Below are 19804 nucleotides of genomic sequence, written 5' to 3' on the forward strand. Positions count from 1 at the left end.
TACGAGGCTTTTAAACAATATATTTAACTGGCCTAAAATAAAGGCCTCGTAAAATTGATCTGACAAAATATTTAATAACGGTCGTAAAATTATTTGAACTATAATTGCTATTTTGTTATTTTTGTTTTTTTATAATAATAATAATTATTATTTATAAATAATATTTCATTGCAATTTTTGAAAATCAACTTTTGAAGAATTTTAATTGCAAATTTTGAAAATAATTGAATTCTCAAAAATTTTAATGAAAAATCGGATTCAAGTGTAAATTTAAAAATGGAAATTAATGAAAATAGCTTCTAAAAATTATATTAAAATTTTGTAATTCTAAATTTTTCAAATTCAATTTAAAATTCAATTAAATGAAAAAAATCGGTCTCTCTCATTCAATAAAAATAAATTATAAATTACAAACGAAAAGGACCTGTTGTCTCAAAGAATAAACCCAGTACATGCAATAAAAATTACAAAAAAAAAAATAAATAAATAACAGTAATAATAACAACAATAATAGTAATAACAATATTAAACTCACATAAATGTTGGCTCACGTAAGATTTGAAGAGAATGCGGCATTTAATTTTTCCTTATGCCAGGACACATATTGCCGATCCGATTTTCAAACCATTGCATGTTGAACGTCTACTCTCTTGGAAATTGGCGTGCGGAAGATTTATAATCGAAAAAGCGTTTCCTGTGGAGACAAGAGAAAAAAAAAGTTGAAAATAAGTGTAATATAATTCAAAAAGCCTTGGGAAACTTGCTGATCCAATTTCTAGATAAGTGTACAATTTTCATATTGTAATAAATTTTAAAAAGAAATAACTTATCAAGAAAGTGGATCACCTGTGTGATCTATATATTTGTATGTATGCAATAATAATTGTGAGGTTTATAAATTTATATATACATACATCTACTATATAATATTATGCACTTTACCTACTGTATTGCAAAATATTATCTAAAGTTCAATATTTGCCTATTTAAAATAACAGAAAAAATTACGTACCTTCACATCATAAAAATTGTCTGCATATATATGTATGTGCAAATCATATGCTTTCGCGTATACAAACAAATAATTTCACTGTTATAATTTCTTTCCATTCCACAATAAGCGAAGAAAAATCTCCTCTAGTAAATTAGTTTTTATTCTTTGAAAGTTGTTCAAAAATTTTTCAACTAAATGACAAAATTTTTTCTATATTTGAATGTAGAAAAATTAATTTCCAAATTGAATTTCCGAAAAAATTTATACAAAGAAAAAAGCATTTTTTGTTCTCAGAAAAAAATATTTAAAGTAAAATGCCAAATTGGCGTTTCTATATAATTTTCTGATAAGTAAACTAATAAGTAAAATTTACTTATTAAAAAATTAACTAATTTTGAAACAAAATTTACTAACAAAAATGTTTTGAATGTATTTTAATTTTCTTTTACACTAAAAAAATAATTTTATTCAAATAACCAATTATTTGCCTATTATCAAATAAATATTTACTTGAATCAAATAATTTTTAAATAAATCAATTAAATGGTATTTGAACCAATAATTTCAGTATTTGAAGCAAAAATGAATTGAACCATTTAATTGACTCAAATGAAAATTATTTGATTCAAATAAATATTTAATTGATAATTTGCAGAAAAATATGCAGAAAAATAATTAATTTTAAAAAATGTGTTACTTGATTAAAAAAATTAATTTGAAGTCTTTTAATTTACTAGATAAAATTAATTTGAATCAACTAGTTACTTGAGTATTATCAAACAAATATTTATTTGTAGGGAGAAATTGTTATTTGAGTCAAGTGATATTTGATTCGCATACAGAAATTATTGGTTCACATATAATTTAATTGAAACAAATAATTACTAAGCATTTGAGCCAATTAATCGGTAATTTGATTCATAGACAGAAATTATTGTTTTCCGTTTATTTAGGTAAACAATCATTAATGGTTCAAATATAATTATTTATGTCTTTTAAATAATTATTTGGGTGAATTAAATCGGATTTGATTTATATTGAGACATTATATTGCTTTCGAATTTATTTAATTTCAACATAAATTATTTGGTTAAAATAAAAATTGTATGCTTTAAATAAAAATTATTTTCGTTCAAATAGCAATATATTATTAGTTTTTATTATGTAAATAAAAATCATTTGGTTCAAATAAAAGTTATTAACTTGCAAAACAATTTTTTTGTATTAACAAAAAACTATTTGCATCAAATAAACACTATTATTTACTTTGAATGAAAATTATTTGCATTAAATAAAAATTATTTGGTTCAAACAAAAAATTATTTACCTCAAATAAAATTTATTTACTTGAACAAAATTATTTGGTTTAAATAAAAATTATTTACTTCAAATGAAAATTATTTGCTTGAAATAAAAATTATTTCGTTCTAACAGAAAATTATTTGCCTCAAATAAAATTTATTTACTTAAAAAAAATTCGTTCGTTTAAATAAAAATTATTTTACGCCCAGAAAAAATTTTTTGATGATTTAAAGAAATCATTTGCTTTGTTTGTTTGTTTCTGAAAAATAATTTTTCTTTGATTGAAAAACAATTTATGTGACAAAAAAATATTTTTTTACAAATTAAAGAAATAACTCATTTATTTAAAGAACAAATTTCTTGAATTTAAAAAAAAAATTATTTCAAATGAAAGAAATTTTCCTTCAACTAAATACCGTCTTCGTTTGAAAGAAAATTTATTTTGAATGAAACAAAACGAGGCTAAGAGAATGATTTTTTTTAATTAACAAAAACTATTTTCTGAGTGCACTTAAATGAAAATAACTATAGCAAATAAAATATTTGCTTAAAATAAAAATTATTTACTTAAAAAAAATTATTTGCTTAAAAAAAATTGTTTATTTTAAGTAAAAATTACTTGCTTCAAATAAGAAACAATTACTTCAAATAAAGATTATTTGGCTCAAATAAAAAATTATTTATTCGAAATAAAAATTATTTACTTGAAGTAAATCGGTTTCTTCAAACAAAAATCGTTTTTTTCAATTAAAAAACTCTTGCTTCAAATAAAAATTGTTTGCTTCAAACAAAGATTTTTTGGCTCAATAAAAAATTGTTTACTTCAAACAAAAATCGTCTGCTTCAAATATAAATCACTTGCTTCAAATAAAAATCGATTGTTTCATGTAAAAATGACTAAATTTCCATTTTTTCAGTGTTTACTAGAATTACTGAGGCATTATTTTTTTATTTGTCACAATAAAAAAAAAACAAGAATTATTATATTCTGTTAAGTGTGAATTTTGTGATTACTAACTATGCCAATGCTGACATGCAACGGATCAAACCAGCACATCTGAACAAAACAATTTTTATAATGACTTCATTGCAATGAATTCTCATTGTCCATACAAAAGAATTTTTCATTTTAGCTTAAAAAATAAATTTTCAACTCCTAGTAATTCGATTCAGTTAATTTAGTCAAAAACAGCCCTTTTTCTTTTAGACCTTTAGCACTATATAATTTACAAAAAATTTCAATTACGTGATAGAGCATTTTTGTTTCACATTTAACTATCAGTCAAAAAAATCTATACTAAAAGCAATTAATATTAATAAACAGGGACAAAATAATATCTGATTGAATGTTAAAATCAATAATTCCCAAAAAGATTTACCATAAAAATTCCCATCAATTACTGTAACTAAAGTTTATCAACATTCTCATTTACTTAAGAATTCTAATAGAAAATTATTATTTCTATTAATAATAATTAATTTTTAAAAAGTGGCAAATAGCTTCAAGAGTGATAAAAGTAGTAAAACAGCTGCTATCAAAAAATTAAATTCAACGACTGAAAAACACATTTTAATCAATTTACAAAAATTATAAAAAAATTTGATACTGTATTTTTCTCTGATTTCTATAAAAAATATTCACTTTTTTTCAACTCGAATTTTAAATTATTATGAAATTCAATTATTTTCCAAACTTTTAGTTAGAATGCTTCAAAAATTCGACTATATTTCAAAATAACTTTTAAAAGTAAAAATATACATTTTTTTAAAATGTAAAATTTATTTCAAAATACATAAATATAGTTACTTATTTTTCCACAGGAATTAAAATTTTTTATAATTTTAATGTAAAAGTTTTTTAAATTTAACTATTTATAAAAATTCATACTATAACGCATTTAATATTAAATTATAATCTAAAATTTTAACTAAAATTCATTTTTCAATTAATTCTTATTAGAGAGTTCTACAAGAATTTAATTATTTAAATTCAAAAATAAATAATTAATAGAGTAAATGATTATTTCTTAGAATTGAATACTTGTAAGTAATGTTATCAAAATTATGTAAATAATTGATTTTTTCTTAAAAATTTTAATAAAATTTTTGAAAATAATTACATTTTTCGAGGAATTTATTTAAAATTGTATTAAAAATAATTGAATTCTTGCAACGAATTTCAGTAAATTTTTTAAATAATTGAATTCCTGTAAAGATTTTTATTATTTATGAAAATAATTAAATTCTTGCAACGAATTTCAGTAAATTTTTTTAAATAATTGAATTCCTATGAAAATAATTGAATTTTTGCAACGAATTTCAGTAAATTTTTTTAAATAATTGAATTCCTATGAAAACATTTTTTTAATTTTTGAAAATAATTTAATTCTTGCAACGAATTTCAGTAAATTTTTTTAAATAATTGAATTCCTATGAAAATTTTTTTTTAATTTATGAAAATAATTTAATTCTTGCAAACAAATGTCAGTAAATTTTTTTAAATAATTGAATTCCTCCGAAAAATTTGTTTATTCATAAACAGTAATTTAATTCTTTCGAAGGATTTTATTAAATTTTTTGTAAATAATTGAATTTGTTTAAAGAATTTTATGAAAATTTAAAAGAATAATTCAATTACTTTGAATAATTTAATTAAAACTGTTTTAAAAATAATTGAATTCTTGCAATGAGTTTAATTAATTTATGAAAAAGTAATTTAATGCTTATAAACAAATTTTATCAAAATTTTAGAAATTAATTCATTTCTTTCATAGTATTTCATTATTTGTGAAAATAATTGAATTCTTGCAAAAAAATTTCTGAATTGTTTCTAAGAAGAATATTTATTAATAATTAATTAATAATTATTTTTATTATTTTACTTCAACTATGAGCGAATTTAAATTTTAAAGTAGTGCAAATTTAAAAAAAAATAGAAAAAAGTAGCTTTTAGTGTCACAAATTTAAAAAAAGTATCCAAATAGTAGTTGGTAAAAATGGTAAATGCATTTTCTATTTTCTAATTAAAAACTTTTTTAAACAAATTTTCTCAATTTTAACAAAATTTTAGTAAAAATTTTTTCTAACAAATAGTTTGCTTACAAAAAAAAAGATCTAAAATATTTCCAGTGTGTAAAATTCGTTATTATTTTTTATATTCCTTTTTTTGAAGAATAAAAACCCGGATATAAAAAGAAATTGCTTCTAGTCTAACAAATAAAACCGTAAAAACATTGCGGCGGGAATTGAGAATAAAGCTCCGCGAGGAGGAAAAAAAAAATTTCACCACTGTGAAAGAAATAGAGTCTTAAGAAGTGAGAGAAAGAGAGAGAGAAAGAGGCCTTTTAAGGTTTCCACAGTTGATATAAGGAGGAAGTAAGAGGCTTTTTTTTTAAAAAACACAGTCTGTTAATTAGTGTGGTCGTTGCTACTTAACCATATTCTCAACATTAGCCGCAAGAGTCCGTACATGCCCTATTCCACAACAGTTACATGATTAAAGTTAAATTAAAAGCTCTCTCGTAAGCTCATTTTAACAACTCTCTCTCTCATACATATATTTAATAATATACGAGAGACCATTAATGAAACATATGCGACAAAGAAATATTTTTCTCTCTTGTATACAACAATATAAATTGTGGAAGCAGGACAAGCGATAAAATTGTATTGTTTTTCCGTTATAATATGTAGAGTAAAATGTTCATAAATATAAAGGGACGAGAGAGTGAGTGAGAGAGAGAGAGAGAGAAAGAGAAAGAGAGAAAATACATAGTGTTGGTGGATGGGCAAGCGCACAGAATGGCACCAGAGCTTGAACGATCGATGGGCCCTTGAGTTTCTTCCTTGTTTTGCGACACTCGTGTACCACACACACCATCGATTCTCACAGGGATCATCTGCACACGAGTGTTATTCAACCTCGTAAAGTCAACGGTCACTTCAGTCAGGCTAATGTTATTAGCTTGAGTAAATTCGGATTTGCAGCGTTGTTGCTGTTACGAGATACTATATTGCATCAATATGACATATATATATGCGGTGAAATTAATCAAGCATCGATTTTGGTATTATGCAATTTGTACAATTACTCGAAACCATAACTGCATAACCGAAAAGATCAATCATTGCATGCCGAGAAATGTCTACTGCATTAACTCACAATCAATTCTATCCAAAGTGCTGGGATTTTCACAATCAAAGAGCAATATTGCAGTATTTATTCAGAATTTGCAATTAAAATTTATATTTTTAATTAGGGTTGCCACAAAAATTTTATTTTCTTTTTCCCTAATTTTCAGACAAAATTTTTACTTTCCCTGCGATCCTGAAGAATATTCTGAAACATTTTAAACATTATTAAATACTCAAAACAATGTTCTATTTCTAAGAATTAGTATTTTAAAAATATTCTACTGCAATTTTTTGAAAATAATTCAATTTCTTAAAAGAATTTCTCGTAATTTCTGTAAGTTGTAAAAAACTAATAATTAAAATTAATTTTTAAAAGCAAATTTTCATTTTTTAATTTAAATTTGAATATTTTTCATTAAAATTTTTGAGAATTTTTGAGAATTTAATTATTTTTAAAAATTTACAATTAAAATTCCTCAAAAGTTGATTTTCAAAAATTATAATAAAATACTTTTAAAAAAAATTATTTTTAATTTTAAATTTTACAAAATTAATATCCGAGGCCTCCATTTATTTACAAATTTCTTTAATTGGAAAATTATTTGAAAACATCAATAAAACTTCTTTTTTAAATAAATATTTCATCATCATTATTATTTTTCCGCATAGGAATTGAGAATTTCATAAATTTCAATTTCAAACCTTTTTGAAATTCAACAACTTATAAGAATATCATTATAAAACATGAAGATAACGATCACTCCGAGTCGAAGACTCGGAGTGATCGATTTCTTCATGTTTTATAATAATTCAACATGACCGAGTGATAAAATCATTATTTTCTATCATAAAAATATTGTTACCGTAACTTTTTCAAAATTATTTTCATCATTTCAATTCAATTATTCTTTTCTAGAATTTTTATCTAAAATTCTTCTTTAAATCAAGTAATTTTAACAATTTTTGAAAAGGTTCTTCTTGAGAATTTTTATATCCATTTGTTTACAAATTCTATTTTACATGAAATTTCAATTATTCGGGAATTCTTCAATTAAATATATATTAGAAAATAAAAACTTCAAATTAATTTCAAAAAAACTTCAAATTAATTTTTAAAAAAATTCAAATTTTTAAAGATTTTAATTTGAAACATTTTCAAAATTCAATTATTTCTAAAAATTCATTTTTAAATAAATTTTTATTAGAAAACTAATTACGAATTTCTGTAATTGTAAAACTATTCGAAAACTCTACGAGAATTCAATTATTTTAATACTAAAATAAATAATTTATTGAAAAATTAAATATTTCTTAAAATTGAATTCTCATAAAGATTTTTATTAACAAATTTTTATATAATTGACTTCTTTTGACGAATTTTAATACAATTTTTATGAATAATATTACATTCTTCAAAAAATTAAATTAAAATTGTATAAAAAATAATTGAAATTCAGCGATGAGTTTTATTATTTACATGAATAATTAAAATCCTAAAAAAATTGTATTGTTTATGAAAATAATTGAATTATTGCGAAGAAATTTATAAAAAAAAATTGGTAAATAATTGAATTTCTATTAAATTTTTATCATTTATGAAAATAATTAAATGGTTGCGTAGAATTTTATAAAAAATTTTGTTTAAATAATTGAATTCTTTTTGAAAATTGTATTAAAATAGTATATATTGAAAATCATTAAATTGAGGATAATTTTTTTAAATAATTGCAATTCGCAGAAGAATTTTATTATTTATAAAGATAATAATTAAAATTTTGAAGAATTTTTTAAAAAATTTTTGAACATAATTAAATTTCTGCTAATGTTTTTAATATTCAATATTCTCTTGTCTAAAATTTTAACTGAAATTCATTTTTAAATAAATTCTTATTAGAAAACTCTACGAGAATTCAATTATTTGAATTTATGATAATAGAAAGATTTTTATTATTTATAAAAATAATTTAGATAATAATATTCTTATAAATTACTGAATTTCAAAAGATTTTTAAATTGAAACTTTTGAAAATCTTAATTCCTATAGAAAAGTAATAATGATTAAATAATTTTTTTAAACAAAACTATTGATGTTTTCTAAGAAATTTATAAAAAAAAAATTGTAAATTATTTAATTTTCTGGGAAATTATTATTATTTATTAAAATAATTAAATGTTTGCGAAGAATTTTATTAAAATTTTTCAAATAATTAAATTCTTCTGGAAAATTTTATTAAAATAGTAGATATTGAAAATCAAGATTGAATTGATGAAAATTTTTGAAAATAATTGAATTTTTGCCAAGAATTTTATTAAATTTTTGAACTTAATTGAATTTTTGCTAAGATTTTAATTACTTTTGAAAATAAATTGAATTTCTGCAATAATTTGTAACTTCCCCAAAATTTAATTTTTTTTAGTGTTTTAAACTAAATTTTTTCTATAAATCCATTATTTTTAATAATAAATTAAATGTTAATTAACAAAATTAACTAATTTCAGAAGAATTTGAATTATTTAAAATTTTTCAAAAATCTAAGTTCTTTAAAATTTCTAATTAAATCCATTCAAAATTGAAATTTTATAAAATTTCAAATTGAAACCTTTTGAAGTTCATCTATTTATGAAAATTATAAACGCAACTCTTTTAAAATTCAATTAATTTTGACTTAATAATTATTCATTAAATAATTTGTAAGTAATAATTTTATGATATTCTTCCAGAATTAAGTTCTTTAAAAAAAATTGTCGGAAATAGAAAAAATTGAAGGATTTGTATCAGAATTCGTGGTGATTTCATAAATTATGAGGCAAACAAAAAAGCCACGAAAATTCAGAATTTTCTCATGAATTCTACAAATTTAATTTTTTCCAGTACGTTTAATCAAAATCCCTGATTGTTATCCTTGCTTTCCCTGACCTGTGGCAACCCTGTAACAGTTATTATTGATGAATATTTTAAAAATATTATCATATTAAAAATATTATTATTCTACACGGATAATAAGATATACTAAAATTAGTCTTTGAGTTTCCGATCTATGAACTTTGGGAAAACAGATTGCGCGGGAAATAAATTTGCATACACAGATCGACATTCTACTTGCAAAATTTTGCTGAATAAAAATTGGGCTAATAAAAGTTATCAGCAAATAAAAATTCAATAAAATGGAAATGTTACCAAAGAACCTTCTTCCAAACAGAAAACGAGGTTAAAAGAAACAAAATTCGAATACAGAATTACTAACTCGAGTACTTTTTATATATAAAAAATACTACATGAAATATACATATAAATTTCTTAACATCGAAATTTTTAGAATAGAAATTCCGTCATGAATATGAATTTTGTTACATCGCAAAATTCTCCATTATGTAAAAATTCGGCTGCTCGTAAATTCAGAGAACTAAATATCTAGAGTACCATTATTCCGGGATATAAATTTTTAGTTCAATGAAAATTATCCACAGGTTCGATAAAAGCCCCGCACATAAAATTCCACTAAACAAAAATTTGGATACATAAAATTTTATCTTCTCAAAAAAAAAAAAATTTTTTTCGGAAATACCTTAATGAAAATTAAATCACCCGAAATTTATTGAGTCGAGCACTCAATTTTTTATGATAAAAGTCTTTAAATACAGAAGAAAAATCTTCAAATATAGAAAAAAATACGAATACAAAACAAATCAGTAGGAACAAAGATTGTTTATAAAAACAAAGCGAAAAAAACAACTAAATTCCAGTTCTCTTGAAATATAAAGAAGAGATAATAATTTCCATAATTATGACAACTCTATGATTACAGTTCATTATACTTCATTAGATGTTATTCAAACTATAAATAACTGATTGATATTGATTTTCAAGAAACATGTATAGAAATTATATGCATCCTTGATGTATATTATCGAAGATAATTATCTATACAAACAAAATTCACTAATTGCGACGGTCAGAAGTAAATAATCATGTACAAATGTAATATTTCATGTGCGAGAGTTATATTGAAGATAACGTCTTATAAAAATATGCTTCTCTCCAAGAAGAAAAATTTACCATCAGCGATATAAGTAAAATATACAAAAGCATCATTACAAAAACGAAACATTGCCCTATATATATTGATTTATGAGGAAATTGAGAGATTGAATGTTACTTCAATTGCGCCTTTGGACCCATGCCATATAAGTCCAAGTTTAATCTCAGCTTAACCGACAAAAAGCTGACAATGCTGCTTCCTTTAAAGTTGATTTTTATAACTTACACATTTTAGTCGCGGATAATATGACTTTAACTTTAATCTATTCTGGCATTTAGGAATCGTGTAAAATGAAATTATAGTTGTAAAGGTATAGCAGTAAACATATTTTATACTTCAGATATGGTATAAAATATAGATATCAGTTTATACTTTGGATAAAACATGTTTGCTACTTTATGAATAAGAATTTTTAAGTAGCATACTTTTGTGTAGACTATAATAATAATTGTTATGACAAACTTTACTTAGTTCCAAAAAGTTCGAATCTTTTTTAATAAAACAAATATATTATAATACCAATGGCACATAATTAACAACAGTAATTATTATTTGAATCAGTTTTATAGAAAATCTGTCTGCGAGAACTATTCAGGGTTGCCACAAAATTTTAATTTTGTTTTTCCCTGATTTCCAGACAAAATTTTTATTTTTACCCTTACCCTGAAGAGCATCAATAATAATTTCTTTTTAAAATAAATATTTAATCTTTAAATTAATAAAATAAAATTTTCTTTCGCTTTAAATTAATAAAATGTGGATTATTAAATAAAAAATCATTAAACAGCTTTATATTTAAATATTTAATCATTATTATTTTTCTATAGGAATTAAGATTCTCAAATTCAATAACTTATGAGAATATTATTATAAAACATGACGAAATCGATCGACTCGGAGTTATTGATTTCCTCATGTTTTATAATAAATTTAAGATGACAGAGTGATAAAATCATTATTTCTTATCATAAGAATATTGTAAACTATAAATTCAAATTTTCAAAGATATTAATTTTGAACCCTTTTCAAAATTTAATTATTTCTAAAAATTCACGCTATAATGCTTTTAATATTCAAATTATAATTTAAAATTTTAAGTAAAATTCAATATTCAATCAATTTTTATTAGAAAATTTTGCGAGAATTAAATTATTTAAATACAAAAATAAATACAAAAATAAATAATTTTTTAAAAAATTAAATATTTCTTAAAATTGAATTTTTATGAAGAATTTTATCTAAATTTTTAAAAATAATTGAATTCTTTCGGCGAATTTAAAAAAAAATTTTAAGAATAAATGCAACTTTCTATCATTTTATTTAAAATTGTATAAAAAACGTTTGAAATTTTGCGATAAGCTTTTGTTATTTATAAAAATAATTGAATTTTTACAACGAATGTTATTAAAAATTCTTTTAAAGATTTAAATTCTTGTAAAGAAGTTTATTTGTGAAAATAATTGAATTCTGGAGAAAAATATTATTATTTATGAAAATAATTAATTTTTTGTGAAGAATTTTATTTAAATTTTTTTAAAATAATAATTGAATTTCTCAGAATTTTTTAAAACTTTTTCAAAAAAAATTAAATTCCATCGAGAAATTTTATTAAAAAAATTTAAATAATTGAAATCTGACGAAGAATTTTATTAAATTTTTTTTTAAATAATTGAATTCCTGTGAAAATGTTTATTTTTTAAAAGAATTGAATTCTTGGAAAGAGTATTAGGGGAGAGTGGGGCAAACCGGACCCCCAAACGGTTTTTTGACTCTTGTGACTAAACTAATCATGTAAACAATGGTTGTAGTAATGAAAATAACAATACGGGATTGAATTTTAATTAAATAAATATTTTTTTTAATAAAAAAAGAAAAATGTTTGTCATTATCAGAGAACCAATATAAAAAGGGTCCAATTCTCATTGGAAGACAATTATTTTTCATTGTAAGTAAATATTTTAATGAAAGAAACATTGTATTTAAAAATTATTTTTATGAAACTTTAATTCAATGAAAATATCCTATGGCCGGTTTGCCCCACAGGCCCATTTTGAGAATAAATGTTTGTCAAAAAGAAACGCTTTGCAAATTCATCAAAGTTTTTGGTGGTAAATATTCCTGAGGTGTGTACCTTCAAAACCCAAGACCTAATATTTGGAAACATTGCACGATTTCCTCAGAATTTCCTTAAGAAAAAATTCGTAAAAGTGTAGAAAAAAACTAAAAAAAAAACTTTTGCTTCCTTCGTCGCACAAACGCAAGCTAAAACTGTTAGATTAAAAAAATAAGGTATACTAAACATGGTTGTTTTAAATTTGTAAATAACACTTTCACCAATTTCGCCATTTCGGAAATATTGAGGGGGGTCCGGTTTACCCACCGGTCCGGTTTGCACCACTCTCCCCTATTAATTATTTAATTAAATTAAATTTAAATTTATTATATATATATTATATATATTTATATATTAAATTTTTCAAATTTAGAAAGCATTTCATCAAAATTTTTTTAAATAATTGAATTCTCAAGAAAAATATTATTATTTATGAAAATAATGAATTTCTTATGAAGAATTTTATTTAAATTTGTTTAAATAATTGAATTTTTCAGAATTTTTCAGAACTTTTTAAAAATAATTAAATTTTATCTAGAAATTTCATTAAAAAATTAGAAATAATTGAAATCTGACAAAGAATTAAAAAAAATTTTTTAAATAATTGAATTCCTGTGAAAATGTTTATTTTTGAAATGAATTGAATTCTTGGAAAGAATTTTATTAACATTTCTTAAATAATTTAATTGCTTCGAAGAATTTTTATTTTTCAGGAAATAATTGAATTGTTTCGAAAATTTTCACAAACATTTTTGACAATATTTAAGTATTCCTAGGAAAAATGTTGTATTTTACAAAAATAATTGTATTCTATGACCACTTTTATTATAATTTTTCAAATTTATAAAGCATTTTATCAAAATTTTTCAAAATAATTGAATTTCGAAGAAAATTTTTATATTATTTATGAAAATAATTGATTTTTAGCGAAGAATTATATTCAATTTTTTTAAATAATTGAATTTCCATAACAAAATGTATTATCTGTGAAAATAATTGAATTCTTAAGAAGAATTGCATTGAAAATAATTTAATTGTATAGGGAAATTTTATTAAAATTGCAATTTTATTAACTAAATCTTGTAAAGAATTTTGTCAAAATTTTTTAAAATAATAGAACTTTTAAAATAATTTTATTTAAATTTTTCGAAATAATTGAATTTCTTGGAACTATTTTTTTCAATTCTCTTAATATAATATATTAAATATTATTTGAATTCTTTGGAGAAACTTTATTAAAAAATTAAAAATAATTGAATTGGTGCGAAGAAGTTCATCACTTTTGAAAATAATTGAATTTCTGTAATCAGTTGTTCTTAAAATTTCTATTTAAATTCATTAAAAATTGATATTTTCTAAAATTTCAAATTGTGGCAACCCTTCTATTACAACTATTAATTTGTTTACAGAAGCATTATCCTGTAAGCATTATTATTGTATTTGATGGTCTCTGCCTTTTTATTCTTCAATAAATTAAATGAACAATTTTTTACTTCTTACACATCTTAACGCGTAACTTTTGCAAAACAAAAATTTTTAAAAAAATCAGAAGAAAATGTAAATCAGAGCCTTTTGGAAACTTTTTATGTCTACTTAGATTACCGGTCTTTACACTCATATTGTATAGCCGAGTAAAAAAAACTTTATTAACATTTCATAAACTTTAGGTATATGTTTAAGGGGAAAAAAAATTCCTCACGTCAAGATCAACGATATCAAAAATCTTTTACAGATTAAACAAGAAGGAAAAAAAAACTTTACTTATAATACTTTTTTAATTTCTTCTACCCGAGAGTTTTTTTCTGATATTTGCTATTTGCACCTTGACTATATATAGTTCAATTCTATTCTAGTTTAAAGGTCCAATGACACGTTTACAAAAGGCTAAATTTATGCGTAACTAGTATTTGTTAGTTTTTAAAAGAAAATCAATATGTATACATAGTCAATATCGGAATCTCCTTTCTCGCTTATTGTGTGCCTTGTAATAAAAAACTGACAGCTATTGTAAGAAAATGTAACATTCACTCTGAACGTGATTAAAGAACACATATCTAAAAAAAGATAGAGAGAGAATAATATTTCTAAGAAAACATTTGTCTTACTTTTTGTTTTTTTTAGAAAAAGAATTGTTTTGCAAAAAAAAAAAGATTCTTTTGTAAAAAAAAACTTGTTTCGATTAGGACTCACAAGTTCTATAATTTCATTTCTTGCAAAAAGAAACGAAAAATTCTTAAAATTGCTAAAGTTTTACAGATATCATTCTAAAGTTAACAATTGAATCAAGTACAGGCTAATTTTAAGTTTGTAACATATTTCTCATGCGTTTACGTATATTCCGCGTATTATTATACCTCATGACATTTTCAACCTAACATGCTTGTATGACGTCTTCGTGAATTACTGTTCTGTATTTTTATGAATGGATCTACGTCACATTTACGGAAAGTATATACCTACTCCTCTGATGCATTTCGCACAATAAATTATATAAAAGGATAAGAAATCAATTTGCAGACAACTAATATAGAAATAACATTCTAAAGAAAAACTATCATTAATATTTACATATTACACATTATGTTAAAAATAAATTTCTAAACAAATTTCCAAACGAGACCCCCCCAATAAAAATTGAATCCTCCAAATATGAATACCAACATTATCGAAATTTTTGAATCTAAAATTCTAAAATTTCCAAAATCGAAATTTCAAAAGCAAAATTTTTCGCCGAAAAAATATTTTTTTACTCAGCACACGAGTATACTGTCAAGGAAATTCTATTTTCTGTTTCTTATTCACAATAAAGTGATTCATGTGCATTGATTTTATAGCTTTCGCGTCTATAATTCATATATAAATTTTCATGAACAAAAGGCATTATAATGTTAAAAAGAAAATCGAAAAAAAATTCTCCCCAAAAAAAGGGAAAAGAAAAAAAAGAAAAAAAAAACCTAATGACCGAAGTAAATATGTGATATGAATACGAAACCCAATAAAATACCAAAAGTAACTTCCTTATTAACTTCCCATAATTCCCGTATTCAGAGGGTAAATAAAAAATAAGGATATAGAAGTTTTAATAGCAATAGTAAAAAAATAATAATACAGCTTTCAACCCTAACGAGAAGCTTGACACAACTCACAGAAGTCATAGAACACACGAAGCCACGAGTTTCATATTTATTAGATCGCATAAAAGTACTTTTGCACGCTTTATGAAATTTGTATAGATATCTGTTCCGTAAATGTCTCTTTTTTTTAATTAAATAAAAATAAATCTTTTCACAACTGTCAAATATAATATTGAAAATCCATTTTTTGAATTACAACTTTATAAAAACGAGGTAAAGTCACTCAATCATCGTTAACCTTAATTTTCAAAATTTAATTAACACTTTTTATATGGAACTAAAAATCGAAAATGTCCAATAAATTTACTTCCTAATTCAATTAAAAATTAACATCACTCCACACAAAAGTATGGTTAAAAAAAACCATATTTTAGTAAAACACCCAAAAGGGTCAATTTTTCCATTTGCAGTCCTCATATAAAAATTGAAACGACTTTGACACACCCTTAAAGCTACATAGGTACTAAAAAAGAAATGTGGAAACACTAAACCAAATATTTTGCCAATGTTTCATACTACATAATAAAATGTTTCGCTTTCAAAAAAACAAAATATTTTTCTAAAGAACATTTTAAAAAGAAAGAGGAAATTTTAAAAGAGACATCTTTTTCCTTCAGACCTATAATAATTTGATATGCCATTACATTTCTATCATAAAAAAAAATTACATTAGGGTGGTGAATCCGGAAAAGTGTCTATTCCAACTGCGTATCATATACATACAAAAGAAGCTTTTTATAATAGAGGGGAAAAAATCTGAAAAAAGTGTCGAAAGCAAGAAAAAATATCGAAAGGACAATCAAAGATAATAGAGCGAGTAATTTTTTTCTAAATTCGACAAATAATGATAAAAGCAACATTTTATTTAATGTTAAAGTTAAAACTCGAATCGAATTTTATCCTTATCACACACAACCTTAAAGCTCTCTCTCTCTCGATCAATAAAATACGAACCCTAATCAGCGCAGAGCAATCGAGATATCTACTCAGAATAAACAAACCAAGTCTATTTAATGCTTCATGTTCAATGTTTCTCTTTCAATTGCATTAAAAATTTACAATTTCTATTTCAAGCTTCTTCACTCAATGTAGGAAAATTTGTCAACTGATGCTCTGAATATGTTTCAGAAGAAGATACAGGGTATATACACAATTATTGGAAAATGTTTGAGAAAATTGATAATTGATAATATCGCTGTAACTCGGAATACTTCAAATGATTATTTGACCGAACGAAAAACAGACTTGAAAATAATTATTTCCAAATGTTGTTTTAACATTTTACTACAGTAAACCATCAAAATGTATTATCAAACAAATATTTTTAATTTCAGCTTAAAAATATCTGTTAGCATTAGATTAAAAGTATAAGTTAAGATTACTCATCAAATTTTTCCCGAGGTGATTGCACCGAAATAGTTGATTAGTTAAGCTCATTAACTTTCTTATTTTGACTTCAAAGTCGTATAGTTTTCTGCTCGACGAAAAACCAGGTTAACCTTTTACTTTGAATAAGGAAGTCACGGGTAGAATGCGTAATTTTTGTTTTTATTGTGTAACCGCAAAGATCTTTATACCCACTTTCAATGACACTATGTAAATTATATATTTTACTTGTGAATCACGTTTTCCATTACAGTACAAGAGCAACTTTTGAAAACGTTCAAAAAAAAAGGTTCGAACTACTTTGTTACGGATTTAGTGACTTGCCGTATTTATCTAAACGGATCGAACTTGTATCAAATAGTTTCTGCTTCACTAAACCCTTTCACTTAAGACCCTAAACTGCCAGCGATACCGAAACAATTGATGCAACCTTTCCCACAACTTTTTGCATCTAGGGTAAAATTACACGGAAAAAACGAATAAAGTATGATTTTTAATTACTAAAGAATTTGCAAAAATTGCAACTTTGACTATTTTCAAAGTAAAGTAGCAACTTTTGAACGTAGCAACGTTTGAAGTAAATTTTTGCCATGTATAAAAATAAAAATGAAGAATTAAAACTACTTTTTGCTTGACCAAAAACTTCCGTTGCACAAAGAAGAATGTATGTCACTGGATAAATTAACTGCTGGTATAATAATCTTTAGTGCTACGAATACGGACAACAATCTAGATTGTATCAGTTACAATACACATTGTGTAGGTAGTGGTATTTGTGCGGTAGTTGTATCAGCAACTATTGTACGAAGTAAAATCTAAATTGTATGGACTAGAACAACAAAATTTCTGTACCATTTTGGGTCATTAGCATAATGAAACAGAACCGAATATAATTTTTTACCATCTATTTCTCTTGGATCCTAAATTACCGCACCAAAACATTCGTTTTTGATCATTCCATTATCTATTAGCTAATACTTTTTTAGTCTGCTACTACGTTTTTTGGTAGTGGTAGCTCCCAAAAGAAGCAAAGTTTTTCATTAGGCAAAACTTAAAAATGTTAGAGATAGTAGAACGTCAATAAGAAGAGAATTTCTTTCATGAGGACAACTTTTTTTGTTTCAGAATATTATGGCAATAATACGAATCCATATTTAAAAAAAGAGGATTGGCTTCAACATTGAACGTACAACATCGGAGTGACCAAGAGCTCAAGAAGGTATATCTGAAGACAAAGAGTGATAAGGGAGGATTGATAGTGATGACGGTGATGCTGCTGCAACGCTTCGCCACCCCCCAATTAACACATAGCCAAAAAACAGGCAACCATAATAACAGTGAGCCGCCATTTGTTTTTCTATTGGAAATTGACGAAAACACTAATAACAGTACCATCAACAATAACAATAATAACAATAACAGCACTAGCTACAATAATAATATAAATTCAGCAAATTACGGTTGTAGTTACATTACTGGTAATACAAACAATAACAATAACATCAACAAAATTATCTCGACAAGCCGCAGCAACGTTACCATTGGTGGCGTATCAGCGGCAAAGTCGCTAAGCCGTCTTGGGAGTCCGGGTGTCGCAATGCGATATTATCGTCTCTGGATATATGCCTGTAACTTAGTATTGCTGGGCAGTGCTGTTGGTTTTGCAGCGGCCGTTTCGCGAACACTACTTTTCTCAGGTGATCCTAGACGCTATTTGGTCCCAGGTGTACCGCGAGCATTTGATCCAACTGCTCTTTACGCCTATTTGGCCCTTGCTGTTCAGCTGGGTCTTGTTCAACTTCTTGGCTGTATAGCAGCTAGACGACTTAGTGCTCGACTTCTCAACGCTTACTGGATCCTGCTTTTGGCGCTACTCTTCGGCGACGTGGTTATCGGTGTCGCTTGGGTCTTTCGTTTTGAGAGAATGCGAGCAGAACTTCGTCCAACTCTCAGGCTAAGACTGCAGGTAAATATTTTTAACCACTTGTCGTTATTCCCGATAATCATTTGACAAAAACTTTCATATAGCAAATTTTTACACGAGTTTCCAATCTAGGTACTGTCGGTAAAATAGATCTAGATGGCACTAAACTCCCCTTAGGGTCCAGTCTCATGTGGGCAAAGAACGTAAAGTAGAATTTCATGAAAGTGTAACTATCTTTATTGTACTCATGAAATTCTGTTCTGCTTTACGTTTTCTGATCAACATGGGACCACACTCTTAGGTGTCCTTAGGGGACAACAGACCAATAACCAAAACCAACAACCTTGAGTCAACTTTTAGAAACAGTTTTCACTCCTACAGATTTCTAAAGAACTAAAATTGCGGTCAAATGAAAATTCAGATTTAATAGAAATTCCTCAAGAAGAAAACCAGATAGAAATAGAAATTTCATAATGCGATAAATCTGCTGAATGAAAATACGTTCGAATAAAATTTGATTTTGTTAAGATCGATACAACTTTATCTAATTAAAAATAATTGTCACCAGTAATTCTGCGACAGAATAATTAAATTAAAATATAATTTCGTCTCGTGCATTATTATTAATTCGAAAAAAGGAAAAATCGATACAAGTGTATATAATTAGAATGAACAATATTTCGAATGCAACTATAGAAAATCTATTAGTAATTTAATCTTTCTGTATTCATCACTTTCCATTTCTCTAAAATAACCAAAAACTTTTTTAGATTAGAG

At 24.2% G+C, this 19804-nt stretch overlaps 2 protein-coding genes across 4 annotated transcripts in view; one reads left to right on the forward strand and one right to left on the reverse strand.

Moving 5' to 3' along the window:
• The window catches only part of LOC122507695 (pseudouridine-metabolizing bifunctional protein C1861.05), a 74180-nt gene that overhangs the window by 37778 nt on the left and 16598 nt on the right, over positions 1-19804 (reverse strand). The gene's annotated exons all lie outside the window — the stretch shown is intronic.
• LOC122507696 overlaps positions 1-19804 on the forward strand; it is a 29019-nt gene that overhangs the window by 6820 nt on the left and 2395 nt on the right. Inside the window, exon 2 of the mRNA XM_043620553.1 lies at positions 18229-19069. Within this exon, the coding sequence (XP_043476488.1) occupies positions 18365-19069 (705 nt within the window). The 5' untranslated portion in view covers positions 18229-18364. The remainder of the gene's footprint in view (positions 1-18228; positions 19070-19804) is intronic.

This window comes from Leptopilina heterotoma, unplaced genomic scaffold (genome assembly GCF_015476425.1).
Source record: "Leptopilina heterotoma isolate Lh14 unplaced genomic scaffold, ASM1547642v1 Lhet_51, whole genome shotgun sequence".
Classification (NCBI taxonomy): domain Eukaryota; kingdom Metazoa; phylum Arthropoda; class Insecta; order Hymenoptera; family Figitidae; genus Leptopilina; species Leptopilina heterotoma.